Source organism: Onychomys torridus, chromosome 1 (assembly GCF_903995425.1).
Source record: "Onychomys torridus chromosome 1, mOncTor1.1, whole genome shotgun sequence".
NCBI classification, from domain to species: Eukaryota; Metazoa; Chordata; class Mammalia; order Rodentia; family Cricetidae; genus Onychomys; species Onychomys torridus.
Window position 1 is genome coordinate 153,198,610 of NC_050443.1, and position 23,521 is coordinate 153,222,130.

At 43.2% G+C, this 23,521-nt stretch overlaps 1 protein-coding gene across 3 annotated transcripts in view; it reads right to left on the bottom strand.

Annotated features, from left to right (window-relative positions):
- The window catches only part of Pank1 (pantothenate kinase 1), a 66,532-nt gene that overhangs the window by 28,459 nt on the left and 14,552 nt on the right, over positions 1-23,521 (bottom strand). For all 3 annotated transcript variants that reach the window (XM_036167123.1, XM_036167115.1, XM_036167128.1), the window contains exon 2: positions 767-1,119. In XM_036167123.1, coding sequence (XP_036023016.1) covers positions 767-1,119 — 353 coding nt within the window. The remainder of the gene's footprint in view (positions 1-766; positions 1,120-23,521) is intronic.

Sequence of the window (23,521 nt, forward strand, 5' to 3'; positions counted from 1 at the left end):
ATTCAGTTGTAAATAATAGTGAAGATGTTTTCAGTGTGGGGTTTTTTGGTTTGTTTTGATTTTTGAGGTCGAGTGGCTAGCCTTGGTCCTTCAGTCTCTACATCCCAAGTGCTAGGACCACAGGCATGCACCATCATGGCCAGCCAAGGATTTTAGTTTTATAAAAGAAACTTCGGAATGGCATTCACAAAACGGAGACATGGATGAGCACAAATGGGTAGAAAGATGCGATCATTTTTAGTTAGATGTGTAGAAATTCTTCCTGTGGGTCTTAGCCTATATATCCATAGAACTGGCCTCATGATTATGTAGCAAGAGTCTGTGGAAAACCCAGTAATAACTGAGCTATGTGTATCTGAAGGTGATGTATATCATCTTATCTCTACATATGACACAGCAGTAACTATTCAATCCCAGCAACATAGAAACCATCGTGGCAGCATATGACTGTAAGCCCAGGAATTGGAGAGAGAATCAGATGTTCGAGTTATCTTTGGCTACCTAGTGAGTTCGAGACCAGCCTGTGCCACAGAAGTAATGATGATGACAGATGTTGAGTACTCAGTCAGAGCCAGGTACACATTTCCTCACTGAACCCTTCTTGGAACAGCCCTGTGAAACAGGTCACGGATTTGTTCTCATATAGGTGAGGAAACCACAGCACAGACAAGTCCAAGTCCCAAGGTTAACGGTCTAGCTCTTAGCATGCCTAGACTGTGGTCATGTGAGAGGCTTGGCTGTTCTAACAAGGGCAAGCCCAACCTACCATTCTGAAGTCCTCCTCAAACTTGAAAGCCCCACCTCCCGTGGCACAGAGGGTGGTGTGGAGGCTGGAGAAGTTCTTCTCGCTGCCCATCTGGATGAACATGTGCATGGCACAGGTCGGAAAGCGGATGAAGTGCAGGTTCCCCTTGCGCCCACACATGGTCAGGTTTTTTAGTTCCAGGTGGACATCTCGGATCCCAGTTTTGCCATAGGCAGTATTAGAAGTCAAATACTTCCGGATGCTCTTCAGGTTCTCCACTTCTTCCTGCTCTTCTTCTGCCGTGATATCCTTTGGTTCAAAGTAAACCAACTTAACCAGGGTTCCGCCAATATCCATACCAAACCACGGGAATGCTGGGGACAGAGAGAAAAGAATGAGGTTGCAGGCTCAGTGTTTGGGCAGTCGATGAGGAAATGCATTCACCATTAACTGTCCTATAGGTCAACTATACGAATCTAAAATGAGGTGCAGAGAGACAGAGTTGCCATGGCACCCACAGCTGTTCACAGGCACTCAGAGAGATGGCACAGGATTCTGCAGAATCAGAAACCAGCCTCAGTTGTACTTTTGGAACTCAGGCACCCTGCCAAGCCCAGTGCTATTCTAATGTTTAAAGACATTTTTTTCTTTTGCACACATCATACTCTAAGTGTTATTTTATAGACTCTTAGGCAAATTAGTGGATGAGTTCCTAAGCCAGGCATGGTGGTACATACTAGCACACAGGAGCTGAGGCAGGTGGATTGCAAGTTGAAGGTCAGTCTGAGCTATAGAGTGAGACTCAGTCTCAGAGGCGAGGAGAAGAGGGGAGAGGCAGGCAGGGAGGAGAGACAAGACAGACTGAGTCCAGGAACAAAAAGCTTCTTTGACACTTTTCTTTTGTTCCAGCCCTGCAGATGATCTCTCTAAACCCTCATCGAACTGAGAATGTTGGGATCTAGTAAAGGTCCTTTCCTGGTGCCAGAGCCACCTGTTTTCTCTTCACGGGGTTGAGGGAAGAAAAGTGAGGAAGGAAAACATCCCTGTACACAAAATCTTTCCTAAATCTCACAGTTGTTTCATTTAGGATTCAGATACCCATTCAACAGCTGGTAAACAGTAATTTCCCCAATACTCTAGAAGCACAGAGCTCAGCTGTGTCTCAGTCGGTGAAGTGCTTGTCTACCAAACATGGAGCCCTACGCTTGATCCTAGCATCACATACACTAGCAGAGTGACACGGACCTTGCAGGGAGGCTCAGAGGTTCAAGGTTATCCTGGGCTACTGGGAGTGAAGGCTACTCTGGGACAGAAATCCCATCAAGAAGGAAGAGGGGAGTGGGGTGGTCTTCTGCAGCATTTTGAGGATAACAGTTTTGCAGAAGTTCTGGCAACCTATGTTAAAACTAAAAGTAGCCAGATAGAGGCTGAGGCAGGTGGATCTTTCTGAGTCACTCTTGTCTACATAGTGAGTTAAAGGACAGCAGAAGCTATGTAGAGACTCTGTCTCAAAAAACAAACAAACAAACAAACAAACAAACAAACAAGCCAACAGTCCTTAAAGTACATTAGGAAAAGAAAAAAGACCCCCAAGCCAGGTGTGGGACATGTCTGTAAATGTCTGTAATCCTAGCCTCCAGGAAGTTGAGACAGAAGATTGTCTGTTTTGAATTTCAGGCAGCCTGAGCTACAGAATGAGACCTGCCTCAACAACATAAAATCTCTAAGTATTTGAGGAGTACGTGTCAGCCTGTTGAATGCACAGATGCTCAGGGAGGGGTTAACTGCACATGCTGCTCTTCTCCAGTTCCCAGCCCCTATGCTGGGTGACTCACAACTGCCTATAACCCCAGCTCCTGAGGGACCCAACACCTCTGGCCTCCTCAAGCACACATGTGCACACACAGACAAATATGCACATTAATTTAAAAATAATAAAAGTAAATCTTAAAAATAGAATGACCAAATTAACACAACTATTAAAACAAACTATAAACAAAGCGTATGTCCTTTAACAAAGAAAGAAAGAGTATGACATCTAAACTGAGGACACTAAACATGATCGCATTGGAATTAGTTTGCCCAAATTTCCATTATTGAGAAAAGCAAAAGATCAAGGCAATGTACACTCAGACAAGTACAGCTGTTTATCTCCTTTGTATTTGCTTTTTGTTTTGAGACAGGGTCTTATGTAGCTCAGGCTGGCCTCAAACTCAACGTGTATCCAAGGATCACCTTGAACTTCCTGACGGTCCAGCTTCCACTTCCTCAGTTCTGGGGTTACAGGAACATGCCCTCATGCTCCATTTATGGGGTGCTGGAGATTGAACCCAGATCCTCATGCATACTAGGCAAGCACTCTACCAAATGAGCTACATCCTCAGCCTTTTCCACTTGGTTTTGAAAAAGAAAAAGAGAGGGGAAAAAAAGAGGAAGGATGAGAGAAATCCGGCCCTTGTGTTTACGGATGTGAGCCTGCATAAAGGTACAGGAGACCTCGGATCTGCTGAGATGACAGAGACAGCAGGAGGAGAGGAGACACGGGCAGAGGCTAAACAGAGGGAATGAGACTCTATGCATCCTGGCAACTTTCAGTGCATGCAGCAGTTGAAAGAACTCAGCAACAGTGGGAATCAGAAACGACATCAGCTCTGGTGCTACGTCAGGAACCCACTGCTGGCCCAGCAACAGGTACTGACTTCCAGGAGGAAGAGCCCCCTCATAACCTTCTGTTTGGTTAAATCTTGCTAAGCACAGGCAACTGAAAGTGCCTGACTCTTCAAAGCACAGCGAGAGATTCCTGAACATCCTGCAAGTTATTTAGAAGTCTTAATTGCCTTTGAGCCATTTCAAAGCTTTTGTTGGCAAGGCGTCAAAAGAACCGGAAGAAGGTGTAGTGTTACGAAAATTTAGTATGATGTTTTATGTGCAGTTTGGGCTAAGGTAAAAGAGAATAAAGGTTGGAAGGACTGTGTTCATTTAAGCAGGAATGCAAATTGTTTTAGGACCTAGAGATGGAGGAGAAGGAGTCAGGAAGGGGAGACTGAGGCTGTGTAGCTCATGAGCACGGCACAGACCTAGAACGAACAAGAAAGGCCCTAGGTTCTACCCCTAGGACAATGGCAAGTGGGTGACAGGAGAGGAGAGAGAGAGAAGAAACTGGTTTTATTTAGCTATTTCACATCTTTTTATTATTGTTCGAGGATGGGTGGTTGAGATAAGGTCTTATCCTATAGCCCAGGCTGATCTGAAACTTCTGAGCCTCCTGCCTCAGACTCCTTGTAGCTGTCTGGCTGGTCTCCATGCCTGCCTTTCATTTTCTACCATCATGAACCTAGCAATGCTCTTCTGCTCACACAACAACGCTTCTCTAGGCATGTGTATAAGGGCACTCATCCTCCTGATGTCTAGATCTGCTTAAACCTATGCTTCCCCTTACAGCCACACTGTCAATGACGATAGGAGAGAAGAGGAAGGAAAAGGAAGAACGTCCTGGGCAGCCACCAATGCCCCACACATGCCACAGATGGATGCCCAGATACCTGGGTAAATTCAGCTGAACTACTGTGCCTACCAGAAGCCATGCCCATTCTAGACGCAGAATGCTAGCACTCACCCTTTACCCTCCTTCCCAAACCAGATGTTATAACAAAAACAAAAACAAAGGGCTGATATACTCAGCAGTAAGTAGTTTATGTGACATGTGCAAGGCCCTGGGCTAAATCCCCAGGAGGAAGAGGACGTTGAAAATAAATAAACCAGAGTCATCAACAATAGGAGACCATGTTCAAATTTCACAAGAACACTTCCATAAACAAGTGTTAAATAAAAATGACAGGAGGTCACTGTTTGGACTAAGCACTTCCCCCACCCCCCAAAAGACCAAGCTAACAATCTACGTGGAGTCATTCACACCCATCTGGAACTAAACTATTGGCCTGACCTCCTGAAAAATCTGGATTAGAAAAATACCAGGAATTGTGCCCCACCCCAAACAAGCCAGCTTCTCACTAGCATGACACTGGAGCTCCTCCTGCCTAATCCTGACACCAAGAAGTAACCTAGCTCTGAGTAGTGGCTCCTATCTATAATTCTCACCTTGTATGCTGAGGCAGGAGGACTGCTACAAGTTGTAGGCCAGCTTAGGCTACACAGTGAGTTCTAGGATGTGCAGCTTAGGCTGCACAGTGAGTTCTAGGATGTGCAGCTTAGGCTGCAGTGAGTTCTAGGATGGCTAGGGTTATGCGTGAGCTCCCCCCCCCCCCCAGAAAACAAAAACAAAACAAAACATCAACGAAAGAAACAACTTGATGCTATCAATTATTTTTCTGTTCTGTTACCTTTTCTCTGCCATAAAGGAAATGACATATTTATTTACATTTTATTGTATCTGCTTTCAAGGCCTTTTCTGTCTATACCAAACACCTCTGGTTGGCCCACTGGAAACTGCTAGATTTTAAAATTGAAAATAAAGCCAATTAAGCCCAATAACCTTGGGATTGGGGAGAAGACTCACTGGATGAAGGTGTCTGCTGCTAAACCTGAAGTAGATCCCTGGAACCCACACAGTAAAAAAGAAAATTGACCTCAGACCTCACATGTGCACCCTGACATGTACATAAACACCCTGGTGTGAAATAAATAAATTGGGTTGGGGATTTAGCTCAGTGGTAGAGCTCTTGCCTAGCAAATGCAAGGCCCTGGGTTTAGTCCTCAGCTCTGAAAAAAAAAAGAAATAAATAAATTAAAAAACCAATAATCTCAACAGTTGTGATTCTACCCTTTGACAGCATATATAAATAAACCTCTGCTCTTTAATAGCAGGGAGAGTTGAGCCAGGCCGTGGTGGAGCACGCCTTTAATCCAGCACTTGGGAGGCAGAGGCAAACAGATCTCTGTGAGTTCAAGACCAACCTAGTCTGCATAGTGAGTTCCAGGACAGCCAGAGTGGTTACACAGAGAAACCTGTCTCGAAACAAACAAAACAACAACAACTCCCTCTCACGCCCCCCCCCCAACTCCCCGAAAGGCAAACAAACCCAGGGAGAGTTGGGTATTATGAGTTGCTGCAATGGGACCTGGCCTGCCGTCACCCACTAACAGCTCCAGTGTTATAACACGGTGAGGCGAGAGAATGGGCCCCAAAGAGTGAGAAGCAGATCTGAGAGACTGGCAAAGATTGGTAAAACAATTTTCTGTGATGATCTGAATGGCAGATAACTAACACGTCTATCTGAAGCATGAGACCTGGAAGTCAAACGGCAGCAGCAGGTGTTGGCTCTTTTGTGCCACCACTGGCTGTAAAAGTGGGCGAGGACAAAGTCAGAAAATAATTTCCTGGTTTAACAGCAAAAAGCACTGAGGGTGGGGTCGATAACTGCACTCCGTGGAAGGAAAAGCCGTCACAGGCATGCCAAGCAATGAGAGTGGAAACAAACGTGTGGTAGCCCACGCCTGGAATCCCAACACTCAGGGGGTGGAGGTAGAGGGCCAGAAATTCACCGCCAGCCTCAAAACAACAAAAACAAAACATCACTTTAGAAAGAAATCAACAAGAAATAATGCCCCTCTCTAAGCAAACTACTTTAGGGGGGGTGAGCATATTCTTGAGCATGCTCAGTTTAAGGACACAATTTTTAAGAAGAATGGTGCACACACGTTGGGCCACATTTACCTCTAGGTCAAGGAGTAACTTTCCGTAGGGTAAAGATGCCTCTGGGCATGAGCAACTTGTGCCAGTTTTATTTGAAGAAGGAAAAGCGATTTGATGATACACCTTCTTCAAATAATAAAGATAGATGCCTGTCTTGCTAGTGGCTAAGAGTCAGACCTGTAGAGCAGGGGAAAACCACCCACCCGATGAAAACCAAAACTGAAAAAGCCTCTTCCTGAAAAAGGTCGATTGGCACTCCACACTTGCCGCCTCATTCTTCAGTGAGGAGAACTGCTGTCATCCTCACTGTTAACACTGAAGGTACAATGTACACAGCAAGATGAGTTAGAGCAGTGGTCCTCAACCTTCCTGATGCTGTGACCCTTTACTACAGTTCCTCGTGTTGTGGTGACCCCCAACCATAAAGTGATTTTCGTTGCTACTTCATAACTGTAATGTAAATATCTGTTTTCCAATGGTCTTAGGTGAACCCTGTGAAAGGGCATTCAATCCCCCACCAGGGGTCACAACCCACAGGTCGAGAACCTCTGAGTTAAGGGGGGGGGTTGTTTTAGTTCAGCCCTTGGATAAGAATAGCTCAAGGGAAAAGCTTATAATGCCATCTAGCAGCAAAGCCAGTCTGATTCAAAATAGCATCCATTAAGTCAATAGACTGGCTTGGAAGAAGCAAAAATTGCATGTCACACAGCAAACCCAAGGAAGGAGGGTGTCAGAGAAACCCTGGGGATCTGCTGCAGGGAGGTCCAAAGTGACAAGATCTTGGTAGCCAAAGCGAAGAAAGTTGTATTTATAGAGAAAGTCTAAAGAAACCAGAAACAGAACAGCAAAGAGTAGACTGGCCATTTCCAGACCAGGACAGGACCAGGGAGACAGAACAACAAAATGACTAATAGCTCACCACAAGGTTACTTCAGGTTGTTCCTTGGGTGGAAAGGCAGAAGGGAATCGCTAACTTGTCAGTTCAACTTGTTCTGTTTCTTATTATTTATGGTTGTGTGTGTCTATGTGTGTGAGCGTGTAGAGGTCAGAGAACACCTTGGGGCCCCAGGCTTGTGAGGCTGGTGGTTGTCCCCGAACCATCCTGCTGGCCTGGTTGGAAAATTTGGCTATTATTTCTCTAATCCAGATTTCTTGGAAGATAATAAATAGTTTCAGGTGAGCGTCAGCCTCTGATGGCACTTAGTTCAAAACAGCAGCCCCTGGCAACTGTGATCTAACCCATGTGACTTCAAAGGGAGAACTACCAGTGGTAGAGCTGAGGAGAACAGAGGAAACTCAGAGGCAAAGCTCCCCCTCAAGGCCCCAAAGGGACATTCTCCACCTCAGGGCAGAGCATCCCATTGGACTGCAGAATCCTTTTTGTATTTTGGAGTGTGGCTGTTGTGTGACTCTATCCACTCTGTTTTAAAAAGCACAGCAGTGTGTACGCGATTTTCCAGTCTTTGTTTTGCTACATTAGTATACAATGGGAGGAGCAGGGGAAACAAATAGTTTGTCTTTCATCCAGAAGGCTCTAAATCAGCAGTTCTCAACCTGTGGGTCCTGACCCCTGGGGGTTTGAGTGGCCCTTTTACTGGGGTTGCCTAAGGCCACAGAAAAACACAGGTATTTACATTACAATTCATAGTGGTTGAAAAATTAGAGTTATGAAGTAGCAATGAAAATAATTTTATGGTTGGGGAGGTCACCACAACATGAGGAACTCTATGAAAGGGTTGCAACATGAGGAAGGTTGAGAGCCACGGATCTAAATCAATAGGGATCACACCCAAGTTGATTTAGAAATTATTTTGTATCACCTAATTTAGAGCCCTAAATAATATGCATCATCTGGACGCTGAGACTAGCCCAGGACACTGGAACAGTTTCCTTTGAAGAAGATTTGGATGTATTCATCTGCAAGACAAATATCTGGTCATCAGAAGAGCATGCTTGTACTACTGACCAGATAATTCTGGTCTTTCCCTTTTAGGACCAATGAGGTCAGATAGCAACCTCTGCTATTTGATAACTGACTTGGGCCATGTTCCTAATCAGGCTACTGAGTTGTGAGTGTGTGTTCTTTCCAGAGCATGGATGGCTGGAAACTGCAGGGCCCTTTGCCAAAACAAACTTAGATTGCTCTGCCATCTGGGTCTCAGAGTGATGATGGGCCACAGTGGACTCCCTGTCACCCTTCAGTGGACTTGCCTTTGAAAAAATGTATCTTATTTTTAATCCTGTGTGAATGAGAGCATAGGATCCCTTGAAGCTGAAGTTACAGGCAGATGTGATGTGGCTGTTGAGAACTGAACATGAGTCATCCGGAAGCCCAATATACTCGCTTAACCAGAGTCACCTCTGCAGCCAATTGTCTTTTTAAATTTAAAATAAATTTAACACATTTATTTATTAGTATGTTTGTGTAGGTCAGAAGACAACTTGTAGAGTCAGTTCTCTCCTTCCACCATGGGAGTCCTGGGTCTTGAATTTAAGCCATCAGGCTTAGAGCTATGCTGTCACTCAAGCTAGAACTTGTGTTTTGATATATGTGGTAGACTGAATGTAAGTGGCCCCCATAAGCTCATAGGGAGCAGCACTATTAGGAGGTGTGGCTTTGTTGGAGTAGGTTTGGCCTTGTTGGAGGAAGTGTGTCACTGTGGGGGTGGGCTTTGAGGTCTCATATATATATATACTAAAGCCATGCCCAGTAAGTCAGACCACTTCCTGTTGCCTTTGAGCCAAGATGTAGGGCTCTCAGCTACTTCTTCAGTACCATGTCTGCCTGCACACTACCATGCCATACCATGATGACAATGGAATATGTTTCCTTTAGAAGAGCTCGATGGTCATGGTGTCTATTCAAGGCAAAAGAAACCCCAACTAAGACAATATATAAACCTTTGGGTTTTTTTTAAGCCACTGGAATTTGGTGGTTATTTGTTATTAGCTAGACCTGCTATATTAGTCAGTACTGAATTAGTATAATGAAATTCTTGAGATAATAAACTTACAAAGAGAAAAAGTTTGTTTGGGCTCATGGTTCTAGATGTTCTAATTTAAGACCAAGCAGCCACTTCGCTCTGGGCCCGTGGCAAGCCAGCAAATCATGTCAGGACCATGAAGAACAAAAAACAATCACTCTATCAACCAGGAAACAAATGGTAGAGAGGAAGCAGTGACCAGGGTTTCACAATCTCCTTTAAGGACATGCACCCAATGACATCAGACCCTCAACTTATGTCCCACCACCTAATGGTTCTACCTCCTCCCACCAACATACCTGGGCAACCAATCCTCAACATGTGGACACTTGGGAAACACTTAACCAAACTACAGTGCTTACTTGTTGTGGTTGATATATTATGCACCCCAATAAGCTTATCTGGGGGTCAGAGAACAGAACAGCCACTATATTAAAAAATAGACGTTAGGCAGTGGTAGCATATGCCTTTAATCCTAGCATTCTGGAGGCAGATATCCATCCGGATCTCTGTAAGTTCAAGGCCACACTGGAAACAGCCAGTCATGGTGACATGCACCTTTAATCCCAGGAAGTGATGGCAGGAAGCAGAAAGGTATATAAGGTGTGAAAACCAGGAACTAGAAGCCCTTTTAAGCTTTTAGGCTTTCAGCAGCAGATTAGCTGAGATCCATTCGGATGAAGACTCAGAGGCTTCCAGTTTGAGGAAACAGGATCAGCTAAGAAGTTATCGAGGTGAGGTTAGCTGTGGCTTGTTCTGTTTCTCTGATCTTTCAGTGCTCACCCCAATACCTGGCCCCAGGCTTGTTTTCATTAATAAGACCTTTTAAGATTCGTGCTACCACCTGTCCTGAGTACTAATCCCAGCATCAAATCTTTGGCTGCTTGTCTTCCTGAGAAGCATCTTTCTTCAGCAGAATTAGACATGGGGTCTGTCACCACCCCTGGGAAACGTGTGGTGACTTAACTTAAACAGTTAGGTCCAGCCAGGCAGTGGTGGCGCACGCCTTTAATCCCAGCACTCGGGAGGCAGAGGCAGGCGGATCTCTGTGAGTTCGAGGCCAGCCTGGTCTACAGATTGAGATCCAGGAAATGCGCAAAGCTACACAGAGAAACCCTGTCTCAAAAAATCAAAAAAAAAAAAAAAAAGGTAGGCCCAGTTATATCCAGTTCTTTCCTAACCTTTCTCCAAAACCAAACTGGGACTGTCAATCTGATAGCGGCTCGAACTATGAATTGGAACCACATTCCAAATACTGTGGTGAGAATTTTAAACACCTTTTGGCAGTAGCTAGTGATGTCAGAGTTCTGTAAATCACAGGACCTTTCGTGGCCCAGTTGTGCTGACCCAAGGACCTACAATGGCATCGAAGACCAAGCAAGGACAGCAGCTCTAAATTCATTATCTCTCACCACTGATGATTAATGATGTGGGCTCTCATGAAGTACACAAAGGGAATGCAGGCTTTACTGAGAATTATTTACAGAGGAACTGGAAAAATGGCTAAGAGTACTGGATGCTCTTCCAAAGACCTGGCTTTGATTCCCAGCACCCACACAGCAGAAACAACCATCTGTAACTTTAATTCCATAAGATCTGATGCTGTCTCCTGACCTCCACTGGCACCAGGCAGGCTTGGGGTGCACATAAAGACATGGAGGCGGAACATTTATACACATAAAATAAATCTAAAAAAAAATTATTACAGCAAAGTGAGAAATCAAGTTAAGTGAACTGAGAAAGCACTGAGAATGAGGGATCAGTTTCCAAGAGAAAAGTAGGCTATTGAATTTCCTTTGTCTAGGGTTTTTGTGGGCAATGACAGGAAAAATGTAGAGGAAATTCATCTTTGTTGAAACTGGTTGATTTTCTGGGCTATCATGGACTGAACCAATGGAGGGCCTACATACTCTGTGCATGTCCTCCTAGCCCAACCAGGTTAATGAGCATGTGTTATTCATAAGCTACCCATCCAGCTAAGGGTGGTTGTAGTCAGTACTCCAATCCATTTTGGACTCTGGCATAGCTGTTAGCTTTAACTATCTGCCAGCTATTAGTCACTTGGCAAGCATTACTACCTTCTGACCTTTTAAGTGTCTTGCTCATTGTTAAGTAAATTCTCTGGCTTCTTAGAGGTTGATCTTGACTGACTGTTAGACATCAGCTAATAAATAGCTGGTGTTACTACCTCTCACTTTGAAGGTGTCTCAGGTGCCGTCAACAGCATAGAGCTCTCTTGGATATCATTGAACTACCAAGGAATTAATGGCGGCAGTGTTCTTGGTTATCTCTGTCTACAGGGTGGTCTGGGGTATCTTTTCTGAAACAGGACAGGCTTGTTAGATGCCATCTTAACTTACAATTTAGTCTAGCATAACTAACTGCATTAGAAACAATGGATTAAAAGAAAGAATATTTAATAAGCAATAGTGCCTAACATGTGTTTCCCAGAGGGGAAGGGTCTCGTAGACACAATCCAGCTGGCCCACTGTACCTGGCCTTGATTCTTGAAGCCTGTTCTTCTCTCTCTGGTCCACTTGGCTATCTCAGATCCAGCTGCAAGCTCTCTTAATGATCTTCTTCAGTGCTCTGTTCTGTTACTTTTACCCTTAATTTCCCTTTCAACCACAGCCTCTGTTCTCACTATAACATGTGAGACATTGTAGGTGTTCACAAGGGCCCTTTCCTCCCTACTGCCTACTGGTAACTGGCTCCTGCTTCATTAGCTTTAAGACAAAGACTCCTTTTCTTTTCCTTTCCTCTCAGCCTCCACCGCCCATGTTCTTTCTTTCTTTTATTTGAGACAGAGTCTGTAGGCCAGGCTATCTCTAAATTGGATAGAGCCAGCAATGACCTTGAACTCCTGATCCTCTTGCCTTTGCTTTCAAGTGCTGAGATTACCACCACCCTCTTGGTTTCAAAGTTGTTCCTTAAAGTCTCTTTGAATACTAGGACCATCTGAGATGATTCGTTTCCTGTGGTAAATTTTAAGGGTATGTGGTGACCCCCAAAGAGCATAGATGATCAAAGACAAGAAGAAAACAGACCATAAGGACATGATTATGGGTGTGTCCAAAAAATTAGCATAAAAATTTCAAAATTTGGCCCAAATGTGCCTCACTATAAAATGCTTGCCTAGTAGGTAGAAGGCTGTAGGTTTGATCCTTGGCAATTAAAAAACAAAAAACCTGAAGCATTAATGTCTAAAAATTCAGGGCTGGATAAACAAATGATTATTTATCAGTACAAAGAAACAACATATTCCTATTTAAATAATTAGGGGGGGGGCTGGTGAGGTGGCTCAGTAGTTAAGAGCACTGGGTGCTCTTTCAGAGGGCCTGTGTTCAGCTCCCAGCACCCTCATGGCAGCTTACACCCTGTAACTACAGACTTAGGGAATCCAACATCCTCTCCTGGTTTCCATGGGCACCAGGCATGCACATGGTTGGTTCACAGACATCCATGCAAACAATGCACTCATACCCAAAATAAAATAAAATAAAAATAATTTTGTTGGACAAGACCTAAGGACATTAAAAGAAAGTTTCAGTTAGGGTTAAGGAGGGTGATTAAATGGCACATGCTGTACAATTACAGTTCTGTCAACAGACGACATCGGCCTTGAGCAATTACAGGAAGTAAGCCTAGAATCACTGTTATCTATGGGCCACAGAACGGGGTGATCTTTTCTCTTCTTCAGGATTTTCTGACACTCTTTGACTTTTAGAATCAACACAGTTAAACTATATAAATCTGAGGTACTTTTAAATCCTTGGTCAAAACCTCTGTAATGTTGTAAAAGAAAAGAAATTGCTTTAACTTTGCTTTAAGCAGCTGATAGCTGATCTCTGGTTTCCCATGGAAAACAGCATGCCTGCAACCCCCACCCCCAGTTCAACATTTCGTTTCCTTCTGAGCCAACACCTTACCCATATCAACCACCACATTAAAGTTGGGTGTCACAACTCACTGGACACTAGCCATCAAGCATGGCAGAGAAGCCAGGTGCAGTGTTGCATACCTGTAATCTCAGTACTTAGTGGGCTAAGCAAATGATCTTGAGGCCAGCCTGCAACACTGAGCCAGTTCCTGACACAAAACAACAACAACAACAACAACAAAAACCCAGACGGTGTGGATATTAATTAGTTCCCTTAAAATCAGAAGATCCAGGCACAGTGGTACACATCTGTAATCTCAGCACTCGAGAGGCTGAGGTGAGAGAGCGGCCATGAGTTTATGGCCAGCTTGGGCTACCTAGTTCAAGGCGGGCCTGGGCTACATGGTGAGGCTCTCAAAAGACAAACAAAAGTAATCTAAAGAAACCATAAACACACACCTCTCTCTCCTCCTACCTCTCTGAGACAATCTTACTGTATATCCCTGGCTGGCTTGGAATTGGCTATGTAGTTCAAGAGGCCCTCAAGCTCACAGATATTAACCTGCTTCTGCCTTTTGAGTGCCAGAATTAAAGGCATGTGCCACCACCCCAGGCAAAAACATGAACTTTTAAGTTGAAGGAAGTGTAGTATAGATAATGTTAACACATTCATTTCTACACTAACATAATCATAAAATACATTTTCCTTTTATTTTCTTATTGACGAAAGGGACAAACAAAGGCGGATGGGCCTGGAGCGCACAAGAGCTGGCCTCTTCATATTTTGTTGCATATTTAACCTCAACAACAGAAATGACTCCCACACCATAATCTACTGTGCACTGAAATTTAAACTGGCATATTTACAATCGTATTTCTTAAAGCAACCTCGACTTTGGTGTTTAGTGCAACTAAACGTGTAAGTAAAATTTGATTATTTGTGTGCATGGGGGGGGGAAGCACACACGTTGAAGTCAGAGGACAACTTGTGTGTGGGGGGGTGACAGCAGAGGACAACTATGGGGGAGTCCTTCCCTCTTTTCCCTGTGGTTCCCAGAGATTGAATAAAAGTTGCCAGTCCTGAGAGGCACATACCTTTGCTGGCTGAGCCATTTGGCTAGCCCTAGTTACAGTTACTTTTTAAGTGACTGGCTATATTCACCACGCGGTTTCTCAAATTTACCAAATTACACAAAAACAAACAAAAATCCCAACAAAACAAAACATCTAAGGCATGTTATAAAAATACAGATTGCCCGAGTAGACGCGCAGGTCAGTGGTAGGGTGTTTGCCCACCACACATGAGGCAAGTTCAGTCCACGGCACCATAAAAAATTAAAATAAGAGCAAAGAGTACAGATTGCCAGGCTATCGTCTAGAGATTTGGGTTCCATGGGACTGGAGCGGTGCCCTGGAAATGTCTTCAACAAGGGGTCCCTTCAGTCAAGTTCAGAGCGACTCCACTAGCTGAATCCACATGAGTGGTATAACTAGCTGGAGCGCCTCGTAAGTGAGAAGCTGGCATGTGATCAAGCTGCTGCTCCTGGCCCCTCTGAGGACAGAGCCCTGCCACTGACAGCTGAGGACAATGCACGGCAGTGACCGCAGTTCCCAGGACACATCTGACTGCTCCCTAGTAAGATTCTTCATGAACGATTTACTTCATGAGTACTGCAGGTGATTTTCAAGTTTTAAATCCAGATCTTGAAGTTCTAGACATCATCCCATCCTTATTTAACCCCAGGGCTACAGTTTAGAAAGTCTTGTAATTAAATTCCCTTGGTGGCTCCTCTCTCTCAGTGACTACCACGGTAGAGGTAAGCGTGCATTTCTTCCTAAGAAAGCCAGCTCTGGCAACAGTACTCATGAATTTAGGTCATGCAGGTGCACAGTTTTTTCATTGGCAGCCCATCTGGCTGACTTTAACACAGATAACCACAAGCTGAAACATCAACATTAAAAAAAAAAAAAAAAAATCTATGTTGCGAGGTTAGGGTTTAAAAAGCCAGATGCTCCAGCAGGGGCAAAGGAAACCATGGACCAAGGCTCCTTTCCTCTAGAGCCAGTAAAAAGATTCTTAGTTTGGATTTGGACTAGACAGAAGTAAGATGGAGCTGGAAGTGATCCAATAATACTAAACTCAAAAGTTTAGGTTTTTGTTGTTGTTTTGTTTGTTTGTTTGTTTTATTTAAAAAAAAAAAACATTTCTCAGTTGACCTTGGTGGTTCACACCTATAATCCTCACGCTGGGTGAATCTCACACAGAGACTGAGAGTAGGGAATCAATGTGTGTTCTTCAAGGCCAGCCTGAGCTACTAAGACTCAAAATAAACAAGTGCCCAGAAAGAGCAGCTTTTAGTCCCAAGGTCCTGGAGACTCCATGCCACCCTCATGATAGAAGTCACAGAAGAGACTAGCCACAGAAAAAAAGAGAGGTCATTCTAGTGACTTCATCTTCTCCACAAGACTCATGCTGTCTGTCAAGCCCTGCATTTCCTCTCTGGGTCTTAAGGAGGGGGATGAGGGAGGCAGACTGAATTCAATTCCTATTCTACATTGCCATTCTTAGGCTGTCTAGAGGGGGAATGTGGAAAACAGTTACAGCCAGCTACAGTCACCACCTTTATTTCCAAACAAGAAGCTGCTGGTTCTGCCCAATTTAGAGGCAATAGAAGATGGATTATCAACCTTCCTTTAATGACACATGCAGCTCTTTCCTCCAAATTGAAACATTCCCTCCTAGAAGGAAGAAGCATGCTCTTAACTAGGAAGTTCATAAAACTTAAAAGCTCCACATGGCCCCTCTCAAAGGCTAAGACACGGCAATTATTCATGGGCACAGAGGAGACTCTTCCATGTGCTGACTATCTGGTGTTCTGGGATGCAGCTTTCATGAGTCTTTAATCTTTCCTTTCGAGTCTCTAAGCAACATAGCTCCCTTTGAGTCACCCATGCTCCTATAAGTAATCCCAATAAACTCACTGGTTCACTATGCTAGAGTTGGGTCAAATCATTTGTTGGGTCTACGGTTGATGCTCTATCTGAGAATAATAATATGTCTCCCCAGGAAAAGTCACATAACACCCCACTTTCTTAATTAAAATTAGTGTCTGGATGAAATAAAAATCCCGTTGTTTTGATCGCACCCAGATATACCAAGGGACATGTTCACTAGACAGTGTGACTGTCTTCCGTGTGCCCACCTCACCAACCAGAGCTGATCAGAACCCACTTGGGTACAGCTCCTTCAGCTTCCTAACGCACTGTGCTACGGCTCAAGATGGTAATCTTATTACCTGCTTAGACAAATCCCAGTTTAAACCACCAAGAGGTTTAGCTTTCTGTCTGCGCAAGCCACCAGAGCGTGCTGGTTTACTCTGGGGATGCTACTGATAATTTAATGTAACAGAGTAGATAATTAAAGAGGCGTTGGAAGGAATAGCATTGCTAGGTAGCACTACCAAGCAGAACAAGGCTACCCAAAGTGAGCTTTGCTCATTTCTTCCAGTCTCAGCTACGAAAAGTCTAGTAAATCTTTGCAGCTTGGCTGGGGTCACGGGGAGAAGGAAGAAGAGTGTTCTGCCTGCTCTTGCGGCAGTGCGAGATGAAGGCCAAGGTCACAAGCACACACCTCATATAGTTTGAGAACAAGTACATTTCGCACTCAGTTAGCCACTGAAAAGGGTCCTGACGTGTTTTCCTACACAGGGAAAGGTACTGCGGCAAACGGGATTTAGACATGGCAATGCATATACCCCACTTGGCACTTACATTCTTTCTGAATCACAAGGACTAATGATTAATTGACTAGTTTAGAAAGAAAAGATGAAATCCACATTGTCTGAGACCCAAATGCTGTTTAATTAAAACCGCTCTTCAGCACTTGTAGGTCAGCTTCTTAAAGCTAGTGATTACCAGGCTAAAGGCCAGCACTTTTTTGTTTTTGTTTCTGTTTTTTCCAGACAGGGTTTCTCTGTAGCTTTGGAGCCTGTCTTGGACTAGCCCTGTAGACCAGGCTGGCCTCGAACTCACAGAGATCCACCTGCCTCTGCCTCCCGAGTGCTGGGATTACAGGCGTGCGCCACCACCGCCCAGCGAGGCCAGCACTTTTAAGTCCCGGCAGAAACAGATTTTAATTAGACATAGGGCTCAAACTTACAAAACTTATAAATCACAGGATATTAATGTCTGAAGGGGTTTAAGTGCTCTAGCCAGCAATAACTACATGAGATGTTCAGCTCTAGGAAATGCCAATAAAAACCAAACAACAACAACAACAGCAAAAAGCATTTCAAACCCAGTGGGAGGAGACTTAGAGAGAGAGAGAGAGAGAGAGAGAGAGAGAGAGAGAGAGAGAGAGAGAGAAAGCAACAAGTGCTGGTGAGGGACATGTAAGAGTGCTCAGCGCTCCGTTATCATCTCCAAGTGGAAACGACCCAAATGGCTACCAACTGATGAGCATGAATAAGTAACGTGATATAATCATATAATGAAGAGCAACAGAAGAGGATAAAACATTGATAAATGTGTAACATGTATGAATTGTGAGCACTGCCATGGGAAAGCATCTAATCAAAAGAGATCACGTGTGAAGGAGCCAGAAAAAAATAACTCCATCAAGACAGAAAATAGGAGTGAGCTCCAGGACAGCCAAGGCTACACAGAGAAACCCTGTCTCGGGGGAAAAAAACAAACAAACAAAAAACAGAAAGACAGAAAACAGATGAGTGGCTACTTCAGGTTGGGGGCTATGGAAAGATAAGGCGAGTGCCTACTAATAAATGTTTTGGAAGGTGATGAAATGTTCTGAAATTATGGCAACAGTTGAAAAATACTAAACACCACAGAATTGTATGTATTAAATGCAAGAATTGTATTTTAAAGTATATATGTTAAATTCTAGTCCTTTAAAAAAAAAACTTCCTAAAATTCAGGGAGTATTCTCCATAATCTTAAAAAAAAAATAAGACTAAGGATGTTTTGGGCTCTTTCTAAAAACTGAGGCATATGAGATCCAACCTTGTCCATCACTCCCTGACACCCTCAAGAATAAAGCAAACTTACTGATGTCTTCAGAAGGGGTGGAGCCATGCTTCCCAGCTGCTAAGTCTCTTACAGCAGCCTATGCTCTACTTTCAGACTAAGTGGTCAATGTCATGCTCTAAAATATATCTGTCTAGAACCCATATGTCTGAATATAGACAAAGGAGAAAAACAAGTCTGTTAAAATGTGACTTCGAGCAGGATGCATGCCTTTAATCACAGCACTCATGGGCAGAGGCAAGCAGACCTCTTGCAAGCTCAAAGCCATCTTGGACTCCATAGGGAGCTCTAGGCAAACTTGGGCTATATAGACTTTGTCTCAAAAGCAAACAAATAAGAAGTGACTTTGAAGGGTGAAGTAGAGAGCTACTGGGCAGGTTCAAGGTTCTGGGTTCAATGCATAATACAGAAAGTGGGGGGGAAAAGCTAAAAAATTAGACCTCCTAAGGCCAAGAGAGGTACTCTCAAGATACACAAGCATCTCTCACTTCATACACTTTCCAGCATCTGCCAGTTCAAAAGTGTTTGTGCCCAGTGGTGTTGGTGCGTGCACACCTTTAATCCCAGCACTCAGGAGGCAGAGGCAGGAGGATCTCTGTGAGTTCAAGGCCAGCCCGGGCTGGGGGAAAAAAAAAATCAAAAGTGTTTGCAAGAGTCAGGCATAGGGATGCATGCCTTTAATCCCAGCCTTAACAGGCAGAAGCAGGTGGATCTCTATGAGTTCCAGAATAGCCTGGTCTGCATAGGGAGTTCCAAAACAACTAGAGCTATGTAGACACTCACTCTCTCTCTCTCTCTCTCTCTCTCTCTCTCTCTCTCTCTCTCACACACACACACACACACACACACACACACACACCACAAAGAAAAGAAAAGAAAGAGAGAAAAGACAGACAGGAAAGAAGAGAGAGAGAAGAGAGAGAGAGAGAGAGAGAGAGAGAGAGAGAGGGAGGGAGGGAGGGAGGGAGGGAAGGAAAAGCATTTTTAGGGCTGGAGATGTGGCTCAGTTTGGTACAATGGTTACCTAGTATGCATGAAGTCCCAGTTTTGAGTCCCATCAGAGCAAAGAAACTGAACATGGTGTTGCATGCCTACCATCCTGCCACTCTGGAGGGACAGGCAGGAGGGTCAAAGTTCAAGATCATCTTTGACTGAATATTGAGTTTAAAGCCAGGCAGAGTTACAAGAAACCCTGACTCAAAAAAAAAAAAATTACCAAAAAAGAAAGAAAGGAGAAAAAGTGCTTCTTGATGAGCACAGCAGTGTGAAGTAAACATCCACAATCCAGGAACTTCAGGGGCTGCGGCAAGAGATTCTTGAGTTTGAGGCCTGTTTGGTGATAAGGGACACCCATCCCAAATAAAGAAAAAACAGATAACAACAACAACAAAAGAAAAGGTAAATATTTTCAAACTCTTGATTTGGAATTCTTTCGTCCCATCTTACCTCTGAAGCCCACATAAAATAGATAAAAGCAAGCCTCCTTTGCACAAATTTCTAAATCATATCACAACGTTTACAGTTAATTATGGTGGTCAGGATGAGAAATGTCTCCCATAGGCTTCTGTATTTGAGACTCAGAGGCAGTTGAAGGTTTATAGCCTTGCCTACTTCCTGTCTCTGTCTGCTTCCTGAGTATGGATGAAAGGTAATCACACAGCTTTCCCCTCTAGCCAGCATGCCACTATGGACCCTAGTACTCTGGAACCATAAGCCCAAACAGACTCTTCCTTAAGTTGCTCCTGGTCCTGGTATTTTATCACAGTAATGGAAAAGTAACTAGTACAGTAATTAATAGGAATAAATGACATGGTTTTTCACAAAATAAAGGCAAGAAATTGCCTCATGAAACAGCTTCATTTTCATGAATCCCAACACTTCTGTTTATTTTTATATTTATTTTTATATTTATTGGTTTGTTTATTTGAGACAAGATCTCACTCTGTAACCAAGATAGGCTTCAAACTCACAGCAATCCCCCTGCCTCAGTGTCTCACGCTGCAATCAGAGGCATGAGGTCTCATGCCTGGCAACCCATTTGTGTGCTCTACTGGCTCACATAGTATAGGCAGAACCCCAATTTACAGAAAAAGTGCAAGTTCTAAATGTTTTTAACAGGTTTTTTTCCCCTCAGAACTTTGACTCAGAATTGATGCAGTAGCATAGAAAGGTTTACAGAAAGTCTTCCATAAAAAGCTGAAATCTAAAAATACTTAATAACTCTTCACTCTGCTCATGATAAATATAAAAAATCAAGTCATCCAAGCCTTTTAGCAAGTGCTCCAAAGCTAAGATCGCATTATCCAAGGCCTGGCAGGTTACACATTTACTTCTTAGGTAACTGACCTCAGCCAAAGTGAGAGCAGTGGCCAAGCAGAAATGCCTGACCCTTGACTACCATGTCGTTGAAACTGGTGCACATGTGCTAGAGCGGTGTACTGGAGCATGTGCTACTAACTCACTTATTGCTGACATCTCCCTACAGGCCAACAGGCCAATAGGCCAACAGTTGAGAAGATGCTTACCACAGGTCTCTGGAAACCACCCAGGCCAGCAGCAGAAGCACAAGAGCCAACTAATGTGACCTGCACTGTGTCAGGATGTTAACATCAATTAACAGGGTGGGGTTTTGTTGTTGTTTGTTGGGGTTTTGGTGGTGGTGGGATGTTTGTTTGTTTGTATGTTTGTTTTTGACACAGAGTCTTGTGTATCCCTGGCTATCCTGGAATTCACTATGTAGAGCAGGCTGGCCTGTGAATTCTAGGCAAGCACCATCTAAGCTAGATCCTTAAACCAACAACAACAACAAGAACAAAATTAAGAGTTTTGAATTATATATTTGAGCGCTTCAAGGTTATAAGCTTCACATAACTCTATACAAAAAAATGCTCACTGAATGAACTAATTCAAATAATTTATGCATTATCGTAGACTTCCCTGTATCAGTATGAAATTGCTTTTGATGATAGCTCTAAATTATTAAAATTTATTAAATGATACTCATTCTGTCAAGAAAGGCAAGAATGTATAAAATGTCTCTGAAGCATATTTTGATAAAACTGATAGAAACCAACCAGCTCTGGCAGTCGCACAGATGAAGAGATGTGGCGCAGAACGCCTTTAGTTCCTGAGAAGTCTTAACAAACATAGAGGTTCTAAGCAGATTTACTTTCTCTGTCTGCTTTTGTGCTTTGTTTGGAAACACAGTCATAGTATCTAAACTAAAGATCAGTGTGGCAAATTCCATAAAATTCAGCAGTCCAGGGACCCCAGACCCTGGACCTAAACTCAGCTCTGTACCTAACGATTTTCAAGATAGCACATCCACCTGTTTTTACTGGCCTTTTTTGGCAATCTTGAGAAAAGGAGGAAATGTAATTATTTTACTACCGTCCCTCGCTCGGCCTGTGAGCATACTTCTTTTAGATTACGGATTCGTCTATAGAAACACATCTGCCATAAGCCAAACAGTGAAGGGGAAGAGGAATAGGAATCCCCCTTACACAACTTCAGTAAAACATAGCTCTCTGAACAGATGGAGATAGGTTTCTTCTGCATCCCGGAATCTAGTCAATATTGATATGAATAATTCAGCTATTATTTGGCTTTAAGGGGCTTATTGGGAAATGTTATCATTTTTACTATTCTCTACAGAGAAAATATGTTCTAGTTTCAAACAACTCTGGACTTTGGAATTATAACCTGTTTTTATGTTAAAAAAAAATTTAGTGGAAAATGCTGAAGGACCACTGAACTTGATGTTGTATTCACATATCTATAGCTGTATAAAATAATGATTATTAACGTTTGTTTAAAAAGGAGAAGTGCAAATGTGAATTCAGCAAGAAGTTGTAGATTTTCAATACTGTACACAAACTCCTTTGTTACAAGTAAATATTCGTGCTCCTAAAAAACTCATAGAGTTACTGAATTTAAAAAAAGATAAAAATAAATACTTTCTTAAAAAGAAAAAAAGCATACTTCTCAAATTGCAGTACTTGGGAGACTGAGGCAGGAAGAGTCCTGTGAGTTGGAGGGCTACGTAGCAGGCCCTTGTCTGAAAAATCAAATCAATAACTATTAACCATCGTAAGAGGGAGGGAGGCAGGTAAGATGGCTCGGTTGCTAAAACACTTGCCTTACAAGAGAATGAAATCCAGATCCCTAGAAGCCAGAGAAAAGTCCAGGCACAGTGGCACATGCTCACAATCCCAAAGACGGTCAGACGCACCAGCAGATCCCTGGAGCTCACTGGCCGTTAGCCTAGCCTACCTGGTGAAGTTCCAGGCAAATGACAGACCCTGTCTCAGACAAGGGGTGGAAGGTGTATGGACAAGAAGAACGGCACCTCAGGCTCTGACTTTAATGTATACACATGTTCCCTGACCTCCCATGGGCACACATGCATGCATATACCATCACACACAGGAGCATGCAAACACACATGCACACTGCTACACCCATACCAAAAAATATTCTTTCTCTCTCTCAGGTCCCAGCCCCCAATTTGTCTATGTGTTTCAGAGGTTGCTTTCTAAGATATGTCTGTAGCCCTGGCTGGCCTAGAACCCACTATGGAGATCAGGCTGTCCTTGAACTTGTGGCACGCCTTTTTCCTCTGCTTCGTTGAGTGCTGGGATTACAGACATATGCCAGCACTCAGGCTTGTTTCTTCAGTCCTAATCTCTCTCTCAAGACAAAAATGATGAAGAAAATACGAATTATTTCTAGTCTAGTGATTTGAGAGTGATCCAAATGCAGCTTTTTGATACAATATTATTTTATTCCAAGAATGAGATTTCAAATCTCAGACCATAAATAAATGGTTAAAAACTAATCACATACAAACAAAAACAGGTGCTTGCAAACAAAGGGGTTCTCTGAGGACAACACAATAACCCAGCTTTTATTACTTGGTCTTGAAGTGAGATGTCACAAGTTTTCTTGTGACTAAATAACTAAATTCATTTATCTAATTATGCATTATATAATACACTACTAATTTTAAGGTTATATTTTTAAATAGGTTCTCTTACAGGAAAATATACAAAAACATAGGAATTTAATGAAATGACCCCTGAGATTTACTTTCATAACATCCAGTGTGTAAAGAGGGGGAGCTGAGTTTGCAATAAAGAAAAAAAGAGAGAAAAGAAAAGATTTCACATAAGTTGCAATTACAGAAGTGGAGTTATGAGAACTTAGAAGTTCCTAAC